The following is a 13,539-nucleotide window of genomic DNA, read 5'->3' on the forward strand; positions in this document are numbered from 1 at the left end:
AAAATAATCCGTGAGGGTTACTTTAAATTTTCTCTGTTACTACTTTTAAAACACTCATTCATTCATTTTCTTTAACCACTTATCCTGTTGGGGGAGCTGGAGCCTATCCCAGCTGACACTGGGTGAGAGGCAGGGTTCACCCTGGACAGGTCACCAGACTATCACAGGGCTGACACATAGAGACAGACAACCATTCACACTCACATTCACACCTACGGACAATTTAGAGTCACCAATTAATCTGCATGTTTTTGGACTGTGGGAGGAAGCTGGAGTACCTGGAGGAAACCCACACTGACACGGGAAGAACATGCAAACTCTGCACAGAAGGGTAGCTGTTAAAGGTAATATAAATGCAGACTGCAGTAACTACACAGTTTTAGTGCATTTCTAGGGTCATAGGTCAAATCACTGATCGGGGGTTTAAGCATAAAAATTACCAAGTGCATTACCACTTTTCTAACTATATCACATTTGGCTGGACTGTCGAAAAACTGAGATCCTAGTTACTGCTGGTACCCTGTGTAGAGCAGAATTGTTTCATCTCTAAAATGCTGAAAATGTTGAAAAATGCTGGACTCAATTCAACAGAACCAAACAAGACGTCCTCAGATGTCTCTGACCGACAGTCTAACGCTCAAAGATGTTCAATTTAATTCAATATAGGATGAAGAAAAGCAGCAAATCCTGATATCTGAGAAGCTGGACCTGTGACTGTTTGGTATTTCTGCTTGGAAAATGACTAAGATAATTAATCGATAACTTTCTGTTGATTGACTGAGCTATTAAAATATCTCCTACTGGCCTATATTCAGCATCCACTGGTAAACTAGTGTCTGTTTCACCGGTAACACCCAGTATTAACCAAGTACATCTGATTTTTTTGAAGACATTTCTTCCTGCGTACAAAATGTAACAAACTGCTGCATGAAATGATGGGATTTTAGATTTAAATGTTGAATAAAAATCCATATAATCTTCTAAATTCTGCTTCGTGTTGTATCTGAACGCAGATTTGTGAAACTCATCTTGAAAAACTCACATCAACCTCTCTGTATTACTTAAAATAGACTCCACTGAGCACTCTTGACTGCATTATTGTAAACAAAGGACTCATATGATAATATGACTTGAAATACAACACAATGATCCCTCGCCCCCCCCCCCCACCTGCCCACCCGCCCCATACACACACAAAAAAAATTACAAATTGGAAACAAAAGAAAGAAAAAAAACATATAGGCCTACGTTTATTCAGCTTTGTTTGTTGTGTTATCTAGACGTATAAGGCTGGTCCAGTCATTGTGTGTTTCTGGCCGTTCACAGAGTCCTGCTGCATGACTGGTCCTGGTCAGCTGGTCAGAGGTAGAAGCCGGTGGCTGGCGGGTCGGGGAGGCTGGACAAGGTCTCAGGTACGGGCATCTGGACAGTAGGGGGCGCCGCTCCGTTTCTATTGGGCAGAGCGCAGCCTCCTGGGTAAGTACTGTTCAGGATGCAGCCATTCTCTATCTGCATGAGGCAAAAGAGACGTGATGAGCACAGACAGGAAGTCAGAGTATAAAATACAGTCATATGTGGAGTTAGCTGAAGCATTGCTAATAAAAAGAACCCCTGTTATTCAGATTCTAATCCCCAAACATGCACAAATTCAGATCCCGATTATTTATCACAATTATACTTTGATTCACAATTCATTCATTTTAGGTTCAAAATATGTTTTATGACACAATATGTCACATTTGAATAAAGAGAGCACTGCTTTCACCTCCATGTTGTGCTACATTTCTGCTAATATACAAATCTTTCCATCAGTAAGGGTTATATAGGGTGTTTTCACATATACTCCTTTTAAAACAAACCGACCTCAGTCCTCTTAAAGTGCACCAAAAAATGGACCGACAGAAAAACCACTCCATTCTTTTTGTGTTCACATTGTCAGCTCATTTCAAAGAGGACTCAGGACTCAGACTCTCAGCTCTGATGGGGTCTCAGTCCTCCTTCTGTTCACACTATAGCCTATACGTATAAATTGTTGTAGTTTTGTTTTTACTTTGACGTGGCACTGCAGTGAGGTTATGAAGCACCACTCTTTCAGATGTACTTAATATTGGAAGAGAACCTTCGCATTTCTGTGCTGTAGACTCTTGCCGTTTGATATATTCTACACTCCATATCTGGAGACGTGCAGTATCTTCTGTGAACCAAACTACTCCTCATCCTGCGTCCTTGCAAGCGTTATAGGCCGACGTGGTTTTGCCTGTTTTTTCAGGCGTCCCAATACAACAGCATGTGATCTAGAAGGCTAAATACAAGGCAAAGAGCAAATCCAACCTGGAGCGCTTTGTGTTCACAAGGCACAGGTTAAGTGAACCGCACCGTGGACTTGAAGCGAACTGAGCTCAGATCAGCTCTCTAAGAGGTCTGAGAGTGGTCTACATCAAAAGACCTGCCCTCTCACCAACATTTCTGGCAACTATGGAGATGCTTTCTTTTCAGTTTTGGTGTAATAAGGAAACTAATCAGATTCTTCCATGAGAATTTCCACCAGGTTTGCGAATTAGTGGTAGAAAGGTGTATCTTCGGCATATAATTTGCGGTTGTGTTACATTATGTGGAGTAACCGATGATTACTGTAACAATTATATTAATACACAAGAAAATTCCATGACTTCCAAGCCTGGAAAATGGGATAATGAAATTCCATGACTTTTCCAGCCTTTCCATGACTGTGGGAACCCTGGATCAAGATTAATACTCAGTTAATTGTGCAGCTCTCACATCCCATTTGTTGGGCTGTTTAAAGTTCAATGAATTAAATATTCAAACTCATGTTATGTTTTAAGGCTGTATTGTGTCCTCAAATGGAAATGTCCATTATTTTATGCACACAGTAACACCCTGTACCTTTGGGATCACAACTAGGATTTAAATAAATTTCTGTGGATTTGAACAATGTTCGTTTGCCTGCACAGATTTTCTCCTGACTGCAGACTGAAGAGGCCGTTAAACTTTTATTTTGAAAGGACATGTAGCGAAACATTCTGATATATGCATGAAGGAAACTGAGTGAGCACAGTTTCTTTATTTAAAGATATGGATGTCATGTTGTCATGTGATGATGTCATATTGTGATGTGTGGATGACTTCACCCACTCTGTGCATGTGCAGAGTGGGTGAAGTCATCCACCCACTCTGTGTGTTCACAGATGCATACATAAAGTATGAGTTTGTGCATAAAGTGCAGCCTGGTTGACAAACGATCATCATCAGAATTTCTGCGCTCATATATATTGATCACCGTAGACAACATCACGCTAGGCCTGTGAGCCGTCTTATCTGCACATACTCATATAGAAATACTTCATTTAAAGCTGTCTGTTTAATAAACTGGTATTTGTTGAATGTTTTTTTTTTTATCAGTCTTAGAATCTCTTGCACCACTGTGTGTTTATCAGCTCCACAAAGTCTGCGCTGCATCTCATCTTTCAGTCACTGCAGCAAATAAAAAAACAGCCACACAGCTCTTCCAGTTTTTGTAGGTCACAGCACATCAAGTCTTTTCAGTCTCTGAATACGGAGCAATGACCCCAAATGAACAAAACAAACAAGACACAGATGTAGAAAAAAAAACAGCTTAGATTCTTAGATCGCTGCCTCAGATATTTTCCTCCTCTGGCATGTTTCCGACCAACAACGATTAATCTGATTTGACTCAAGTTTAATGCATTTAGCAAAGATTCAATGGATTTTTATGTGTTTATGTTTTATATTTAATAATGTAGTATTTAAACGCAAATATCTTCTGTAAATTTGTGTACACAAGCTATAAATCAGACAGAACAAAAGTTAACCCTTTGACACTTGGAGCTGCATCACTTTTCTTGTGCTGCTTTCAGACACCTTTCACAACTATTGAAACCTTTGAACGCTGAGCTAATCGGTGTGATTTCTTTCAAAAACATGCGGGGAAAAAGGCAACGAGCAACCTGATAAGAAATGTCCCACAAATAATAAAAATTAATCGATTTAGAAACTAATCTTTAAAAGCTAGGGGAAAACTTTTTATAATTATCATTAATATATATTTAAAATTATGTCACATAATTACTATAATTTTTAAGCTCTTTTTCCAGGTAATTTTTTTTTTTTTTTTGGTAATTTTCTTCTTTTTTTCTTTTATCATTTTCTTTTATATATTTATTTTTTTGTTTTTATTTTTGCTTTTTCAATTTTTTTTTATTTGCTAAATTCTTGCAAATTTTTGGGGTAATTTCATCTGTCATTGCTCATTGCCCTCTTGCCATGTTTTTGAGAGAACTCAGGCCACTTTGCTTGGGTTTCAAAGGGTTAATAACCTTTTCGCAAGTGACTCATGAAAATGTCAAGTTTGTAAAGGACACACTTTATTTTGAAGTACACTGAATTTCTGGCACAGAGCTTTTATTTTGAAGTGCTGTTTCCTGCTGTTAACTAAGTGACTAACAGACAGCTACTTGACAGAGACAGCAAACTAGCTCGATGACATGGCCAAACACAAGTATGACGCTGAATGCATTAAACTGTGCGGACCTTGAACTAATGACGAAGGAGAAATCTGGACGCATGGTCTGAGGCTGTTCTAAATTTGTTTGCCGAGTATGAAAAATTCTGGTAAGAAAATACTGATGAATCCCAGATTTGTGCATAAAATGTTCATACGCACTGTTTATGAACGAGGCCCACTGTCTTTGTAACCAAGCTAGTGATTCAGCAACCTCACCTTATTGGGACTGGGGTCATGTGGGATCTCAGAGGTCACCATGCCATAGTGGTCCAGCTGCCGGCACGGCTTGGCCACTCCGAGGATCTGCTCCAGGGAGGCGTTGGGGGGAGGGCACTGCGACAGGCTGGAGATGACCTGAGCCAGAGGAACTGGGATCTGCTCCTGCTGCCGTTTATGGTTCACCCCCTGGAAGGATGAAACCGTGGACTCGGCCCTGAGCTGCTGTTCACTCCGCCCAAACAAACCACTTCCACTGATCGTGTAATCCGCATTGTCAATATCAGGCATGCTAAAATCCATGCAAGAATCAAGTGAGGTGTTTGTCAGAGGTTTTTGGCCGTTATCAAGGCAGGAGTTGCTGCCCAGACTCTCGCTGAATCCAAAGTCCTGCCACTGGGATTTCCCTGCTGGGTGCTCCGTGCTGGAGACGCCGCACAGTCCGTTGAGGTTGGCTGCCTTCTGTTTGGCATGGCACTGCTGTGAGAGGTGGTTCTGCATCCTGGGTTGCTGCTGCTGCTGCTGCTGCTGAAGGAAGTGTTGATGCGTTTGCTGCTGCTGAAGCTGTCCATCCAGCTCCGAGGCCTTGCCATTGAAAACAGTCTGTTGTGTGTTAAAGTGTCCCAGTTGTATTCCTGCACTGACCAGAATGTCCTGGGCTGTCCACTGTCCGTTGGGGAGCGACTGATTTTGGCCCAACAGCTCTCCATTCGCTATCGTGTTAGCCAAATGGTCGCTCTGCTGGACCCAGTCATGCGCCACTTTACCTGGTCGCATGTTGAGGTGCTGCTGCATCTGCTGGGACAGCTGCACGATGGGAGCCGACCCCACCAGGGGAGGCTTATGGTGAGGAAACTGCATTTGCACATTAGTGTCAGAAGTGGCATTACTTTCAGGTAGTGACACCGTGGTGGCAGTCGCTGAGGCAGTACTGGGAGGCGCCTGTCCTCCATGCTCTGTGGAATCAGTCTTCCCCTCGATGGAGTCATAGATGTAAGAAAGAATCTCGTCGTTTGTCAGTAGGTCATCCAAGGTGGGCACACGTTCAGGGTCCATCTCAACTCTGATCATCCGCTCATCCAGCAGCAGCAGCTCCAGGTCCTCAGCACTCAGCCCCAGCCCCTCCAGAGCCCCAAACAGCTCGCCGTTTGAACACCCACTCTCTTCTGCATCCACAACCCCATGGCCTTCCAGGGAGAGGGAGTCTAACGTAGCCAGCAGAGGGTCAAAGCTGGTGCTGGGCTCTGTAACGCCTGCACCCAGCACGCCATTACTCGGCTCGTCCCAGCTCCTGTGCATGCTGGAGGGCTCAGAGTCAGAGAAGCCCATCTGGTCTCCAAAGAAGCTATGGAACGACATTTTAGGCTCCAGAGCGGGCTGGCAAACATACACCGACTCGTCCTGGCTCATGAGCGCCCCTAGAAGAGAGCCGGGGTCCAGACCATCCCTCACTAGCCTTTCAGTCCGGCTCTTCTTTGACTTACTGCCATTTTTCTCATGACTTCCATCTCTGAAGGCTGCTATGGGATGGTTAGACTGGTAGAGCAGGGCCTCACCTGTGGCATAGGTAAAGGGTAGATGCATGGAGCGCTTACGCAAGTGTTCTCCTCCCTCTTCGTCCCTGTAAACACAGAAAACATGATTATTGTCTGGAAACCTGACCATGGCAGTTTATTTGCAAAGCATCAAAGTTGCACGCTTTGTCTCTAGCAGAGGTGGTACTTGTTTCTTACCCAGTTATCCATGATTGCAGGCGTCTTAAGCCCAGTTCAGAACAAAGATTCGCAACGAGACAAGTTGAAACAGGCAACTACTTGCAATGCGCTGTTCTGCAACGTTCTATAAACCTGCCAGTTCACACCAATGCAACTAGATGAGACTGTGTATCATCTCTATGCAACAACTCTCCGTACTTCTGTTCTGATTTGCAGCTTTTCAGACTTATTTTGTGGCTGAATATAATTTGTAGCTTTCGGCCAGTTCACACGTTCTAAAACGGGTTCATCTCGTTGCGAATCACTGGTCTGAACTGGGCTTTTTAAGTGTCATGGGTTAACAAGTGGGATCTATACGTGCCTCCATACATAGGATAAAAAATTCCCTGTGTAAACCAGATTAAAACATGTGAATTTATAATTTATCCACACATAACCTTTGATATTATATTAAAATTCTGTTGCTCATCTTTAAAAACATCTGGTACATTTAGTTGATTTACAACTGCACATGAAATGACAGTAAAACATACAGGAGGGGCCTCTGGGTGGCGATGATGTAGTCTGGTTTGCCGTTCTTGTACACCAGCCTGGCGTTGGCCTGGACCCATTTCCAGCGGTTCTCCTTTGTGAGGAGCCTGAACACAGTCAGACCACTTTCTCCAGTCTTCATCACTGCGAATATGGAACACAATGATGAGTAGACCAATACTGCATACTGGTTAAATCAATCATATCCATAGTAAATGTCAGTGTCTTTTATGCAAGTTTAAAAAACATGCTTCCCCAGTGTTTACTGGCTGATGAAAAAGACTCTTTGCCAACTCCGCCCTAACCACGCCCCCTAACTATGACTGGACACTGACTGTATCTATACTATAATGTTCGGCTGAAGGGAGCAGATCCATTGGCTCCTCTGTGTAGGAGTTCTACTTGCTTTTACATCTATATTAAACTGCACTGAGGAGAGAGCGGTCAGTAACACATCTGACCTCTGAAGTGTTTATGTGTTTGGTGCTTCTGTATGGATCATCTCTGATGCTTTGCTCATGCAGTGGATTTGTGGGCCCTATCCTCTGCTCTGGCAGCTCTGCAGCTTTGCTCAATCTGCTCCGTAATCCAGCGGGATTACTTGCGAAAGCTGTCTGAACTCTCTGACCAGGTTAGACCAGACCTCCTCACCTTTTTTTTTTTGATGGGACTAAATCTAAAATGGCAAATATGTCTCTGAGATAAACATGATGGATGAATTCTTATCATATACTCTCTTCAGTATAAAACAGCTTCAGACTACATAACAACCACATCTTTTGGGCCACTTCAAGCTGTGTTCTTAATCATCCAACTTTATATAAGGCTGCAGTACAGAGGCATATGTTTTAGGCCATGAAGTTTTAAAACATAATGGTATAAAGTAGGGCTGGGCGATATGGCCTAAAAAAAAATCTCAGATTTTTTCACAACAAATCCGATTCACGATTTAAATCGATTTTTCCCCTCCTAGTTGAAAAAATATATATATTTGCGGCCTGGTAGCACATACCTGGGGTCCAAAACTTTCAGCATGTGAATAAACCCCGGCTTTTCCACGGTAGCCTATATATGGGCACCATATCTCTTGTAATATACATTGCGACTGCATCTGTGATCGCTTTCCACCGGACCCCTTTCTTATCACACGGCAGTATTTCCCCTACCATTATATTGGATCACAACAGAAGTCATTTAAGGTTACCTTTCCCATAGAACAGGTCTGTTCCTTGTCCTTTTATTAAACAAACTAAATAGCCTTATGTTACAGGCATGTGCTATGTTATTTACATCAAGCTGCCACAGTGAAGAAGTCTACGCAGTTCTGCATGCTGTTTTTGAGTTATTTCCCTCTATGTAAAAGTCAGACACTGATGACAGAGGCTGTGCATCATCCCTGCAGTGCTGAAAATAAAGTGCCGTTCTTTAACGCAGACAAAGTCCCGTTGTTTATGTGTTGTTGCCACAACGAGCTAACACAAGCTGAAGGATCTGAGGGATCTAAAGTCTGCCAGCTTGGTGTTGGGAACACTTATTTATCTTATTTACACAACGGCATGTCATTTCTGTCCCTACACAGTGCGCGTCTAAAATCCTCCTCTGCTCTGTGTCGCGCACGGCGGAGTGCGGCCCTGATGCGCACACACACACAGACACAGGTGAGCACACACACACACACACACACACACACACAGACACCGGTGAGCACACAAAAGTGCTGAAGAACTCGTTCCCTTTCTTGAGAACCGAGTTCTTCCCCGCTTGCTGCCATGTTGTTTGTGTATCAAGCGCGCGGGGGGGGGAGGGGTGAGCCCACTCTGAACCTCTGAGCCCAGCATGGAGCGGCGGTGGCGGATTTTAAATAGAAACTCGATTTTCATTCAAACAAATCGGCCTAAACTACAAATTCGAATTAATCGATAAAATCGATTTATTGCCCAGCCCTAGTATAAAGTCTGTTAAACTGCTAATTGTGGAAAAGCTATGTGTGTCTATTCCAAGCGGCAACCTCCAGGGCTTAAAAATGAAGCCAAAAAGGAAGTGCCAAAAACTGCAGTTCCTTGAATGGCCACTTGAGGCGAGTCAATCATAGCAGACCTCCATGTTAAAACGTCCAACTTTACAGCTTCAAAACAGGGGGTGAATTTTTATATTACTCACTCATTTAAATGTCATGAGGGCTTAAAAGTTATTGCATAACCAAGAGTGTGGCTGCTTTGAGTGACAGGTGGATGATGTCACTGGCCACTAGCTATCTGCTCAGAATCATCTCTGCTGGTCAATGGAGTTGACCTTTCGGCCTTGGTTGTGGTGTTGGTGCCTTTTGGGGGGTTTTCATGCAAATACTGGAAAATAATATGGCTTGCAGTGCGGTTAACAGACTGTCCAAGAAATCTGTCCTCCATTTTGTTTCAGTGAGTTAGCTTGTTAACTAGCTAATTAACCATCTCGTGAATTAGGCTTGGGTTAGCCCAGCTGTGCTAACAATGTCAACAGGAGCATACGCTGGCCACAGTTACTACACCAGTATGTCTGGAAGAATTTAGGGTGATAATATGGTATTTTTGAACAAAAGGTGTCCCCGTGAGGTTGGAAAATAAAGGTCCACCAAGTTAGTTAGCTAATGCTATGCAATGCTAACATAAAACTGGCCATACTATTGCTAATGTAACATTAATTCAAGACTTGGCTAGGTATGAAAACAGGGCCGAGCACCCGATTGCTCTGTCAAGGGTGGTTGTGGTGGTGTCATTCATGACTTTTGGAAGTCATCCAACAGTGATGGCAACAAGACGGGGAAGCTGTTACAGCGTTGGGAAGGGAGGCCAGTTGTCTCCTGTAGGTGGTGTGGTGGCACAAAAATGACAATAAAAATAAAGGCATAAAAAACCCTCCAAAATACTTCAAGAAGGTCAAGTGATATTGCGTGAAGTCTTGAAATGATCCACATCAAAGTGTTTGGAGAAACCCAGGAAATAGCGGCATCATCTAAAGGACTAAAAGGAGAGAGCCGCAATGACAAGTACAGGGATGTTCCCCCTCTAAAATCGGTCTTAAATTTATGTTGGTGAAAGCTTTTATTGCCATACTCTTACATGATTGTGTTCGGTTTACATGTCTTTTTTGGGGACTTTTTATGCCGTTATTAGTATCAGTAGAGAGATGAAAGGAAATGTGGGAAACAGAGATGCAACAAAGGTTCCCAGCCAGACTTAAACTGCACATGTTGTGGTTTATGGCCAGTGTCTTAAACCACAGTGGTACACGAACACAACTTACTTCTGACGTGGTTCTCTGCACAGTACAACATATCTGCTGCATGGATGAACTGATACCCGGATCCTCGTACCCGCAGTTCAGCCTCTGTGTACCCCAGCACGATCTTCCCCCTGCACACAAACGACCATAATTAACTTTCAAAACATTGCTCATGGCACACACCACGTCTTACATTCACAGCTAGTGAAAGATCTTCAAAGTCCTGCAACAAACACACTGGAGAATAAAAACACACATGCTGTTTTATTCTCACAACACAACAATCATCTAACAAAAGTGACAACACTTTACATTAAGACATATGACATGTTTATGCCAGGATCCTTACTTTGCGTCACAGGCCAGCGGCGTGAAGTCCAGCTTGTGTTTAGTTCTGAAGATCATGTTCTTGGTCCTGATCTCCAGGATGGACGGGGGCTGCAGAGGAGTCGCGATGGCGAACAGGGCGAGCTGAGACGGGGCCTTTCCTCCGTTTTCTTGCCGCTGGTTCTGTCCGTGCAGAAACTTAAGTCTGCCCTGGATGTTCAAAGCCTGGAGAGAAAGGAAATAAATCCTTCGAATGAGTTGATATCTGAGAGAGTGCTTTTCTCCTTTTCCATTGCCAGGAGACCAGAGCCGTGCACACTGCTCTGCAGTAGATGACTATGTCCTTCTGTTTCTCTCTCTCTCTCTTTTTTTTTTTTTTTTTTACTGGTGTTTCATGTTCGCACAGATGGCCACTCTCTGGACCTGCAGACTGAGCCCTCGCAAACTTCAGTTGTACATAGTGTGACATATTTAGCGTCATCACGTAAAAGTCTGCGAGGGCAGAGACTGCAGGCAGCTGATAGTTGGCCCTCAAGACTTTTTTACATGTTGCCGTGGAAACTTTCAACTATCTCCGCTGTCATATTCCTTTATATGTCATATGAGCTGATGAACAATACTTAACTCATCTGTCCCTGTAGATAACAAGATATAAATCCCATGTGTAGCTTTTTTTTGTGAATAAAAATGTATTAATACAGCTCTATATAAGGCTGCACACGTTCAAAAACAGAAATGTGTGTAAATAAGGACTATAACTCAATAAATTGGCCATTACTGACACTAGAAGACCTTCTTTTGTTGTTTTTAAACGAATTTCTGTATCATGACTATCCAAGACTTGCCCGGCATGCACCCACAAAGTCTGCGAGGCTGCGAGTGTGGTAAAGTCTGGACATTTGAATTCAGCCATGGATTACCGAACGGGCAAGGGCCCAGAGTGTCAGGGGCTGCCTTGGCCTTGGCTGGAGCCTCTAAATACCCAGGACTAGTGCGGAATTATTTGTCCTGAAGTGAATGCAGATTGTCACCTTTCCCATTGAATAAAAAAGCAAATTCTGACTGGGTGGATTTTTTTTGATCCAGTGAGAACAGGGCATTAGAAACTGTTTTCTATTATCTATAAGAGCTACATATGTTTTATTTACCTTGCACAAAAGGAGGAAACATTTTTAGGGAAAACAATTGGCTGTAAGTGGGAGTTATCAGGCAGGACAGAGACGCTACATGTGCGGAAATGGTGAGACATCTTGTAGGAGTGGACTTAACTGTCCCACACAGACCTCTACTTGCAGCAGACAAGTACAAGTCAAGTCAAAAGCATCAGCTCTGGCAAAAAATGCACCTGAAAACTGCAGATTTTCTGTCTTTTGTTTGAGCATATAACCTACCAGAAAGCCAGAGGAGTTGTCCAGTAGGCAGCGAAAGCGACACACAAAGCTCCTCTCCAGGAAGGATGAGTTCTCTGGGGGAAGCTGTTCAGGGTTGTAGGTGACCACAGATGAGCTGCTGTCTGGTTCCATCTCTGTAATCACAAATAATATGAGCTGATGTCAGTGACAATGAACAAAAAATATATTCAGTTTAACTTGACAATTTTGGCGTTAAAATCCCAGTGAACTAACAGCCCTCCTCAGCTTTGTATTGCTCTGTATTTGCATTTCAAAGCCAGGCTGTATTTGTATTTCTTCACAAAATGACACCCAGCTCACATATTGAGTTTCATCATAGAACACCTCTATAGTCGGAAGCTTTAATAATGTCACAGATGTGAAAATTAAGAGCACATTTTTAAGAGTGAACACATCCTGTTGCCCTCTACATTGATTCCTGAGCTGCACTATACTGTCTCATATCATCAGCTGCACATAAGTAATGAAGTCAGCAGTTATCTGTGTCTTAACACACCAAGTGACGGCATGTGCTGCAGGTCGAGGGGGGAAGAGTGTAAACGGCTTCTCAGTGCAGGAGTGGGTTAGCTGTGTCAGAGCTGTGGGTCTTAGCCTAAACACATTGCTCAGAACCAAAGCACAGACATAAGCATCTTAAAACCCAAATACAGAAATGGGACCACTTCACCTCCTAAGCCACGGTGAAGATTACAGGGTCATGTGACTTGACCTGAGGATGGTCTTATAGCTTAATGCCTAAAACTGTGTGTACTTAACCGTCTCATACTGATGTCCAAATGTGTGTGTTCACACAGGCTGGGGGCTGCAGCAGAGTGCTGCACAATTAGCACTTGTCTAAAAAAGGTAAATTCTGAGGTTTAATGAATGTGAACAGACTTGCTTCCTAAAAATACATTTAAACCCATTGAAACTAATGGAGATTGGCTCCTCAAGTGTTGTATGATTAATTACAGCTCTGTGTAAAAAAGGACTATCAAACTATCGAACTACTATCAACGAGCTAATTTTGACCAAAATAAGTGAAAAAATAAAAATCTTTCCAGAGCCACAAAACATATTTGAGCTTTATATGAAGGTAATACAGCCTATTAAGTCTAAATTACTCTATCAACATTATTAATACGTCTAAACGAGCATTTATCAATATGTTTTACCACAAGATGGCCACTCTGCAGTTGGCTATTTAGGATTATTCGGTACTTTAACTTTGCAGCGTTGGCGGTGAAAGCAAACAAACCTGTCCACACCCTGTTAAATACTGTGTTTTCCTTCAAGACTTTTCCTTTTTTGGATTTCGAATACATTCCTAGCCTAGCCAGGAAGACTCAAGACAAGCTACTGCTACTGAGGTTTGGCGAAATTTAGAGGAAAGGATGCACATTTTAGTTGATGAAATGTAAAAACATTTCTCTTATTTGGTGTAAAGGCCACATATTTTTACAGTTGGACAATGTAAGAACTTCTTAAGGTTTACAATGATGATAAGTGAAAATTAAAATGTTAAAAAATAACCGTTATTCATTTACATAAATTTTTC

General features: G+C 42.7%; 1 protein-coding gene across 1 annotated transcript in view; it reads right to left on the minus strand.

Annotated features, from left to right (window-relative positions):
• Positions 1-1,251: 1,251 nt before the first annotated feature.
• Positions 1,252-13,539, minus strand: part of LOC125900187 (aryl hydrocarbon receptor-like) — a 62,278-nt gene continuing 49,990 nt past the window's right edge. The window contains exons 6-11 of the mRNA XM_049595080.1: positions 11,982-12,115; positions 10,613-10,815; positions 10,285-10,394; positions 7,008-7,149; positions 4,760-6,380; positions 1,252-1,509 (exon numbers count right to left, since the gene is read on the minus strand). Coding sequence (XP_049451037.1) covers positions 1,360-1,509; positions 4,760-6,380; positions 7,008-7,149; positions 10,285-10,394; positions 10,613-10,815; positions 11,982-12,115 — 2,360 coding nt within the window. The 3' untranslated portion in view covers positions 1,252-1,359. The remainder of the gene's footprint in view (positions 1,510-4,759; positions 6,381-7,007; positions 7,150-10,284; positions 10,395-10,612; positions 10,816-11,981; positions 12,116-13,539) is intronic.

The sequence above is a fragment of the Epinephelus fuscoguttatus genome, linkage group LG13 (genome assembly GCF_011397635.1).
Source record: "Epinephelus fuscoguttatus linkage group LG13, E.fuscoguttatus.final_Chr_v1".
Lineage (NCBI taxonomy): Eukaryota > Metazoa > Chordata > Actinopteri > Perciformes > Serranidae > Epinephelus > Epinephelus fuscoguttatus.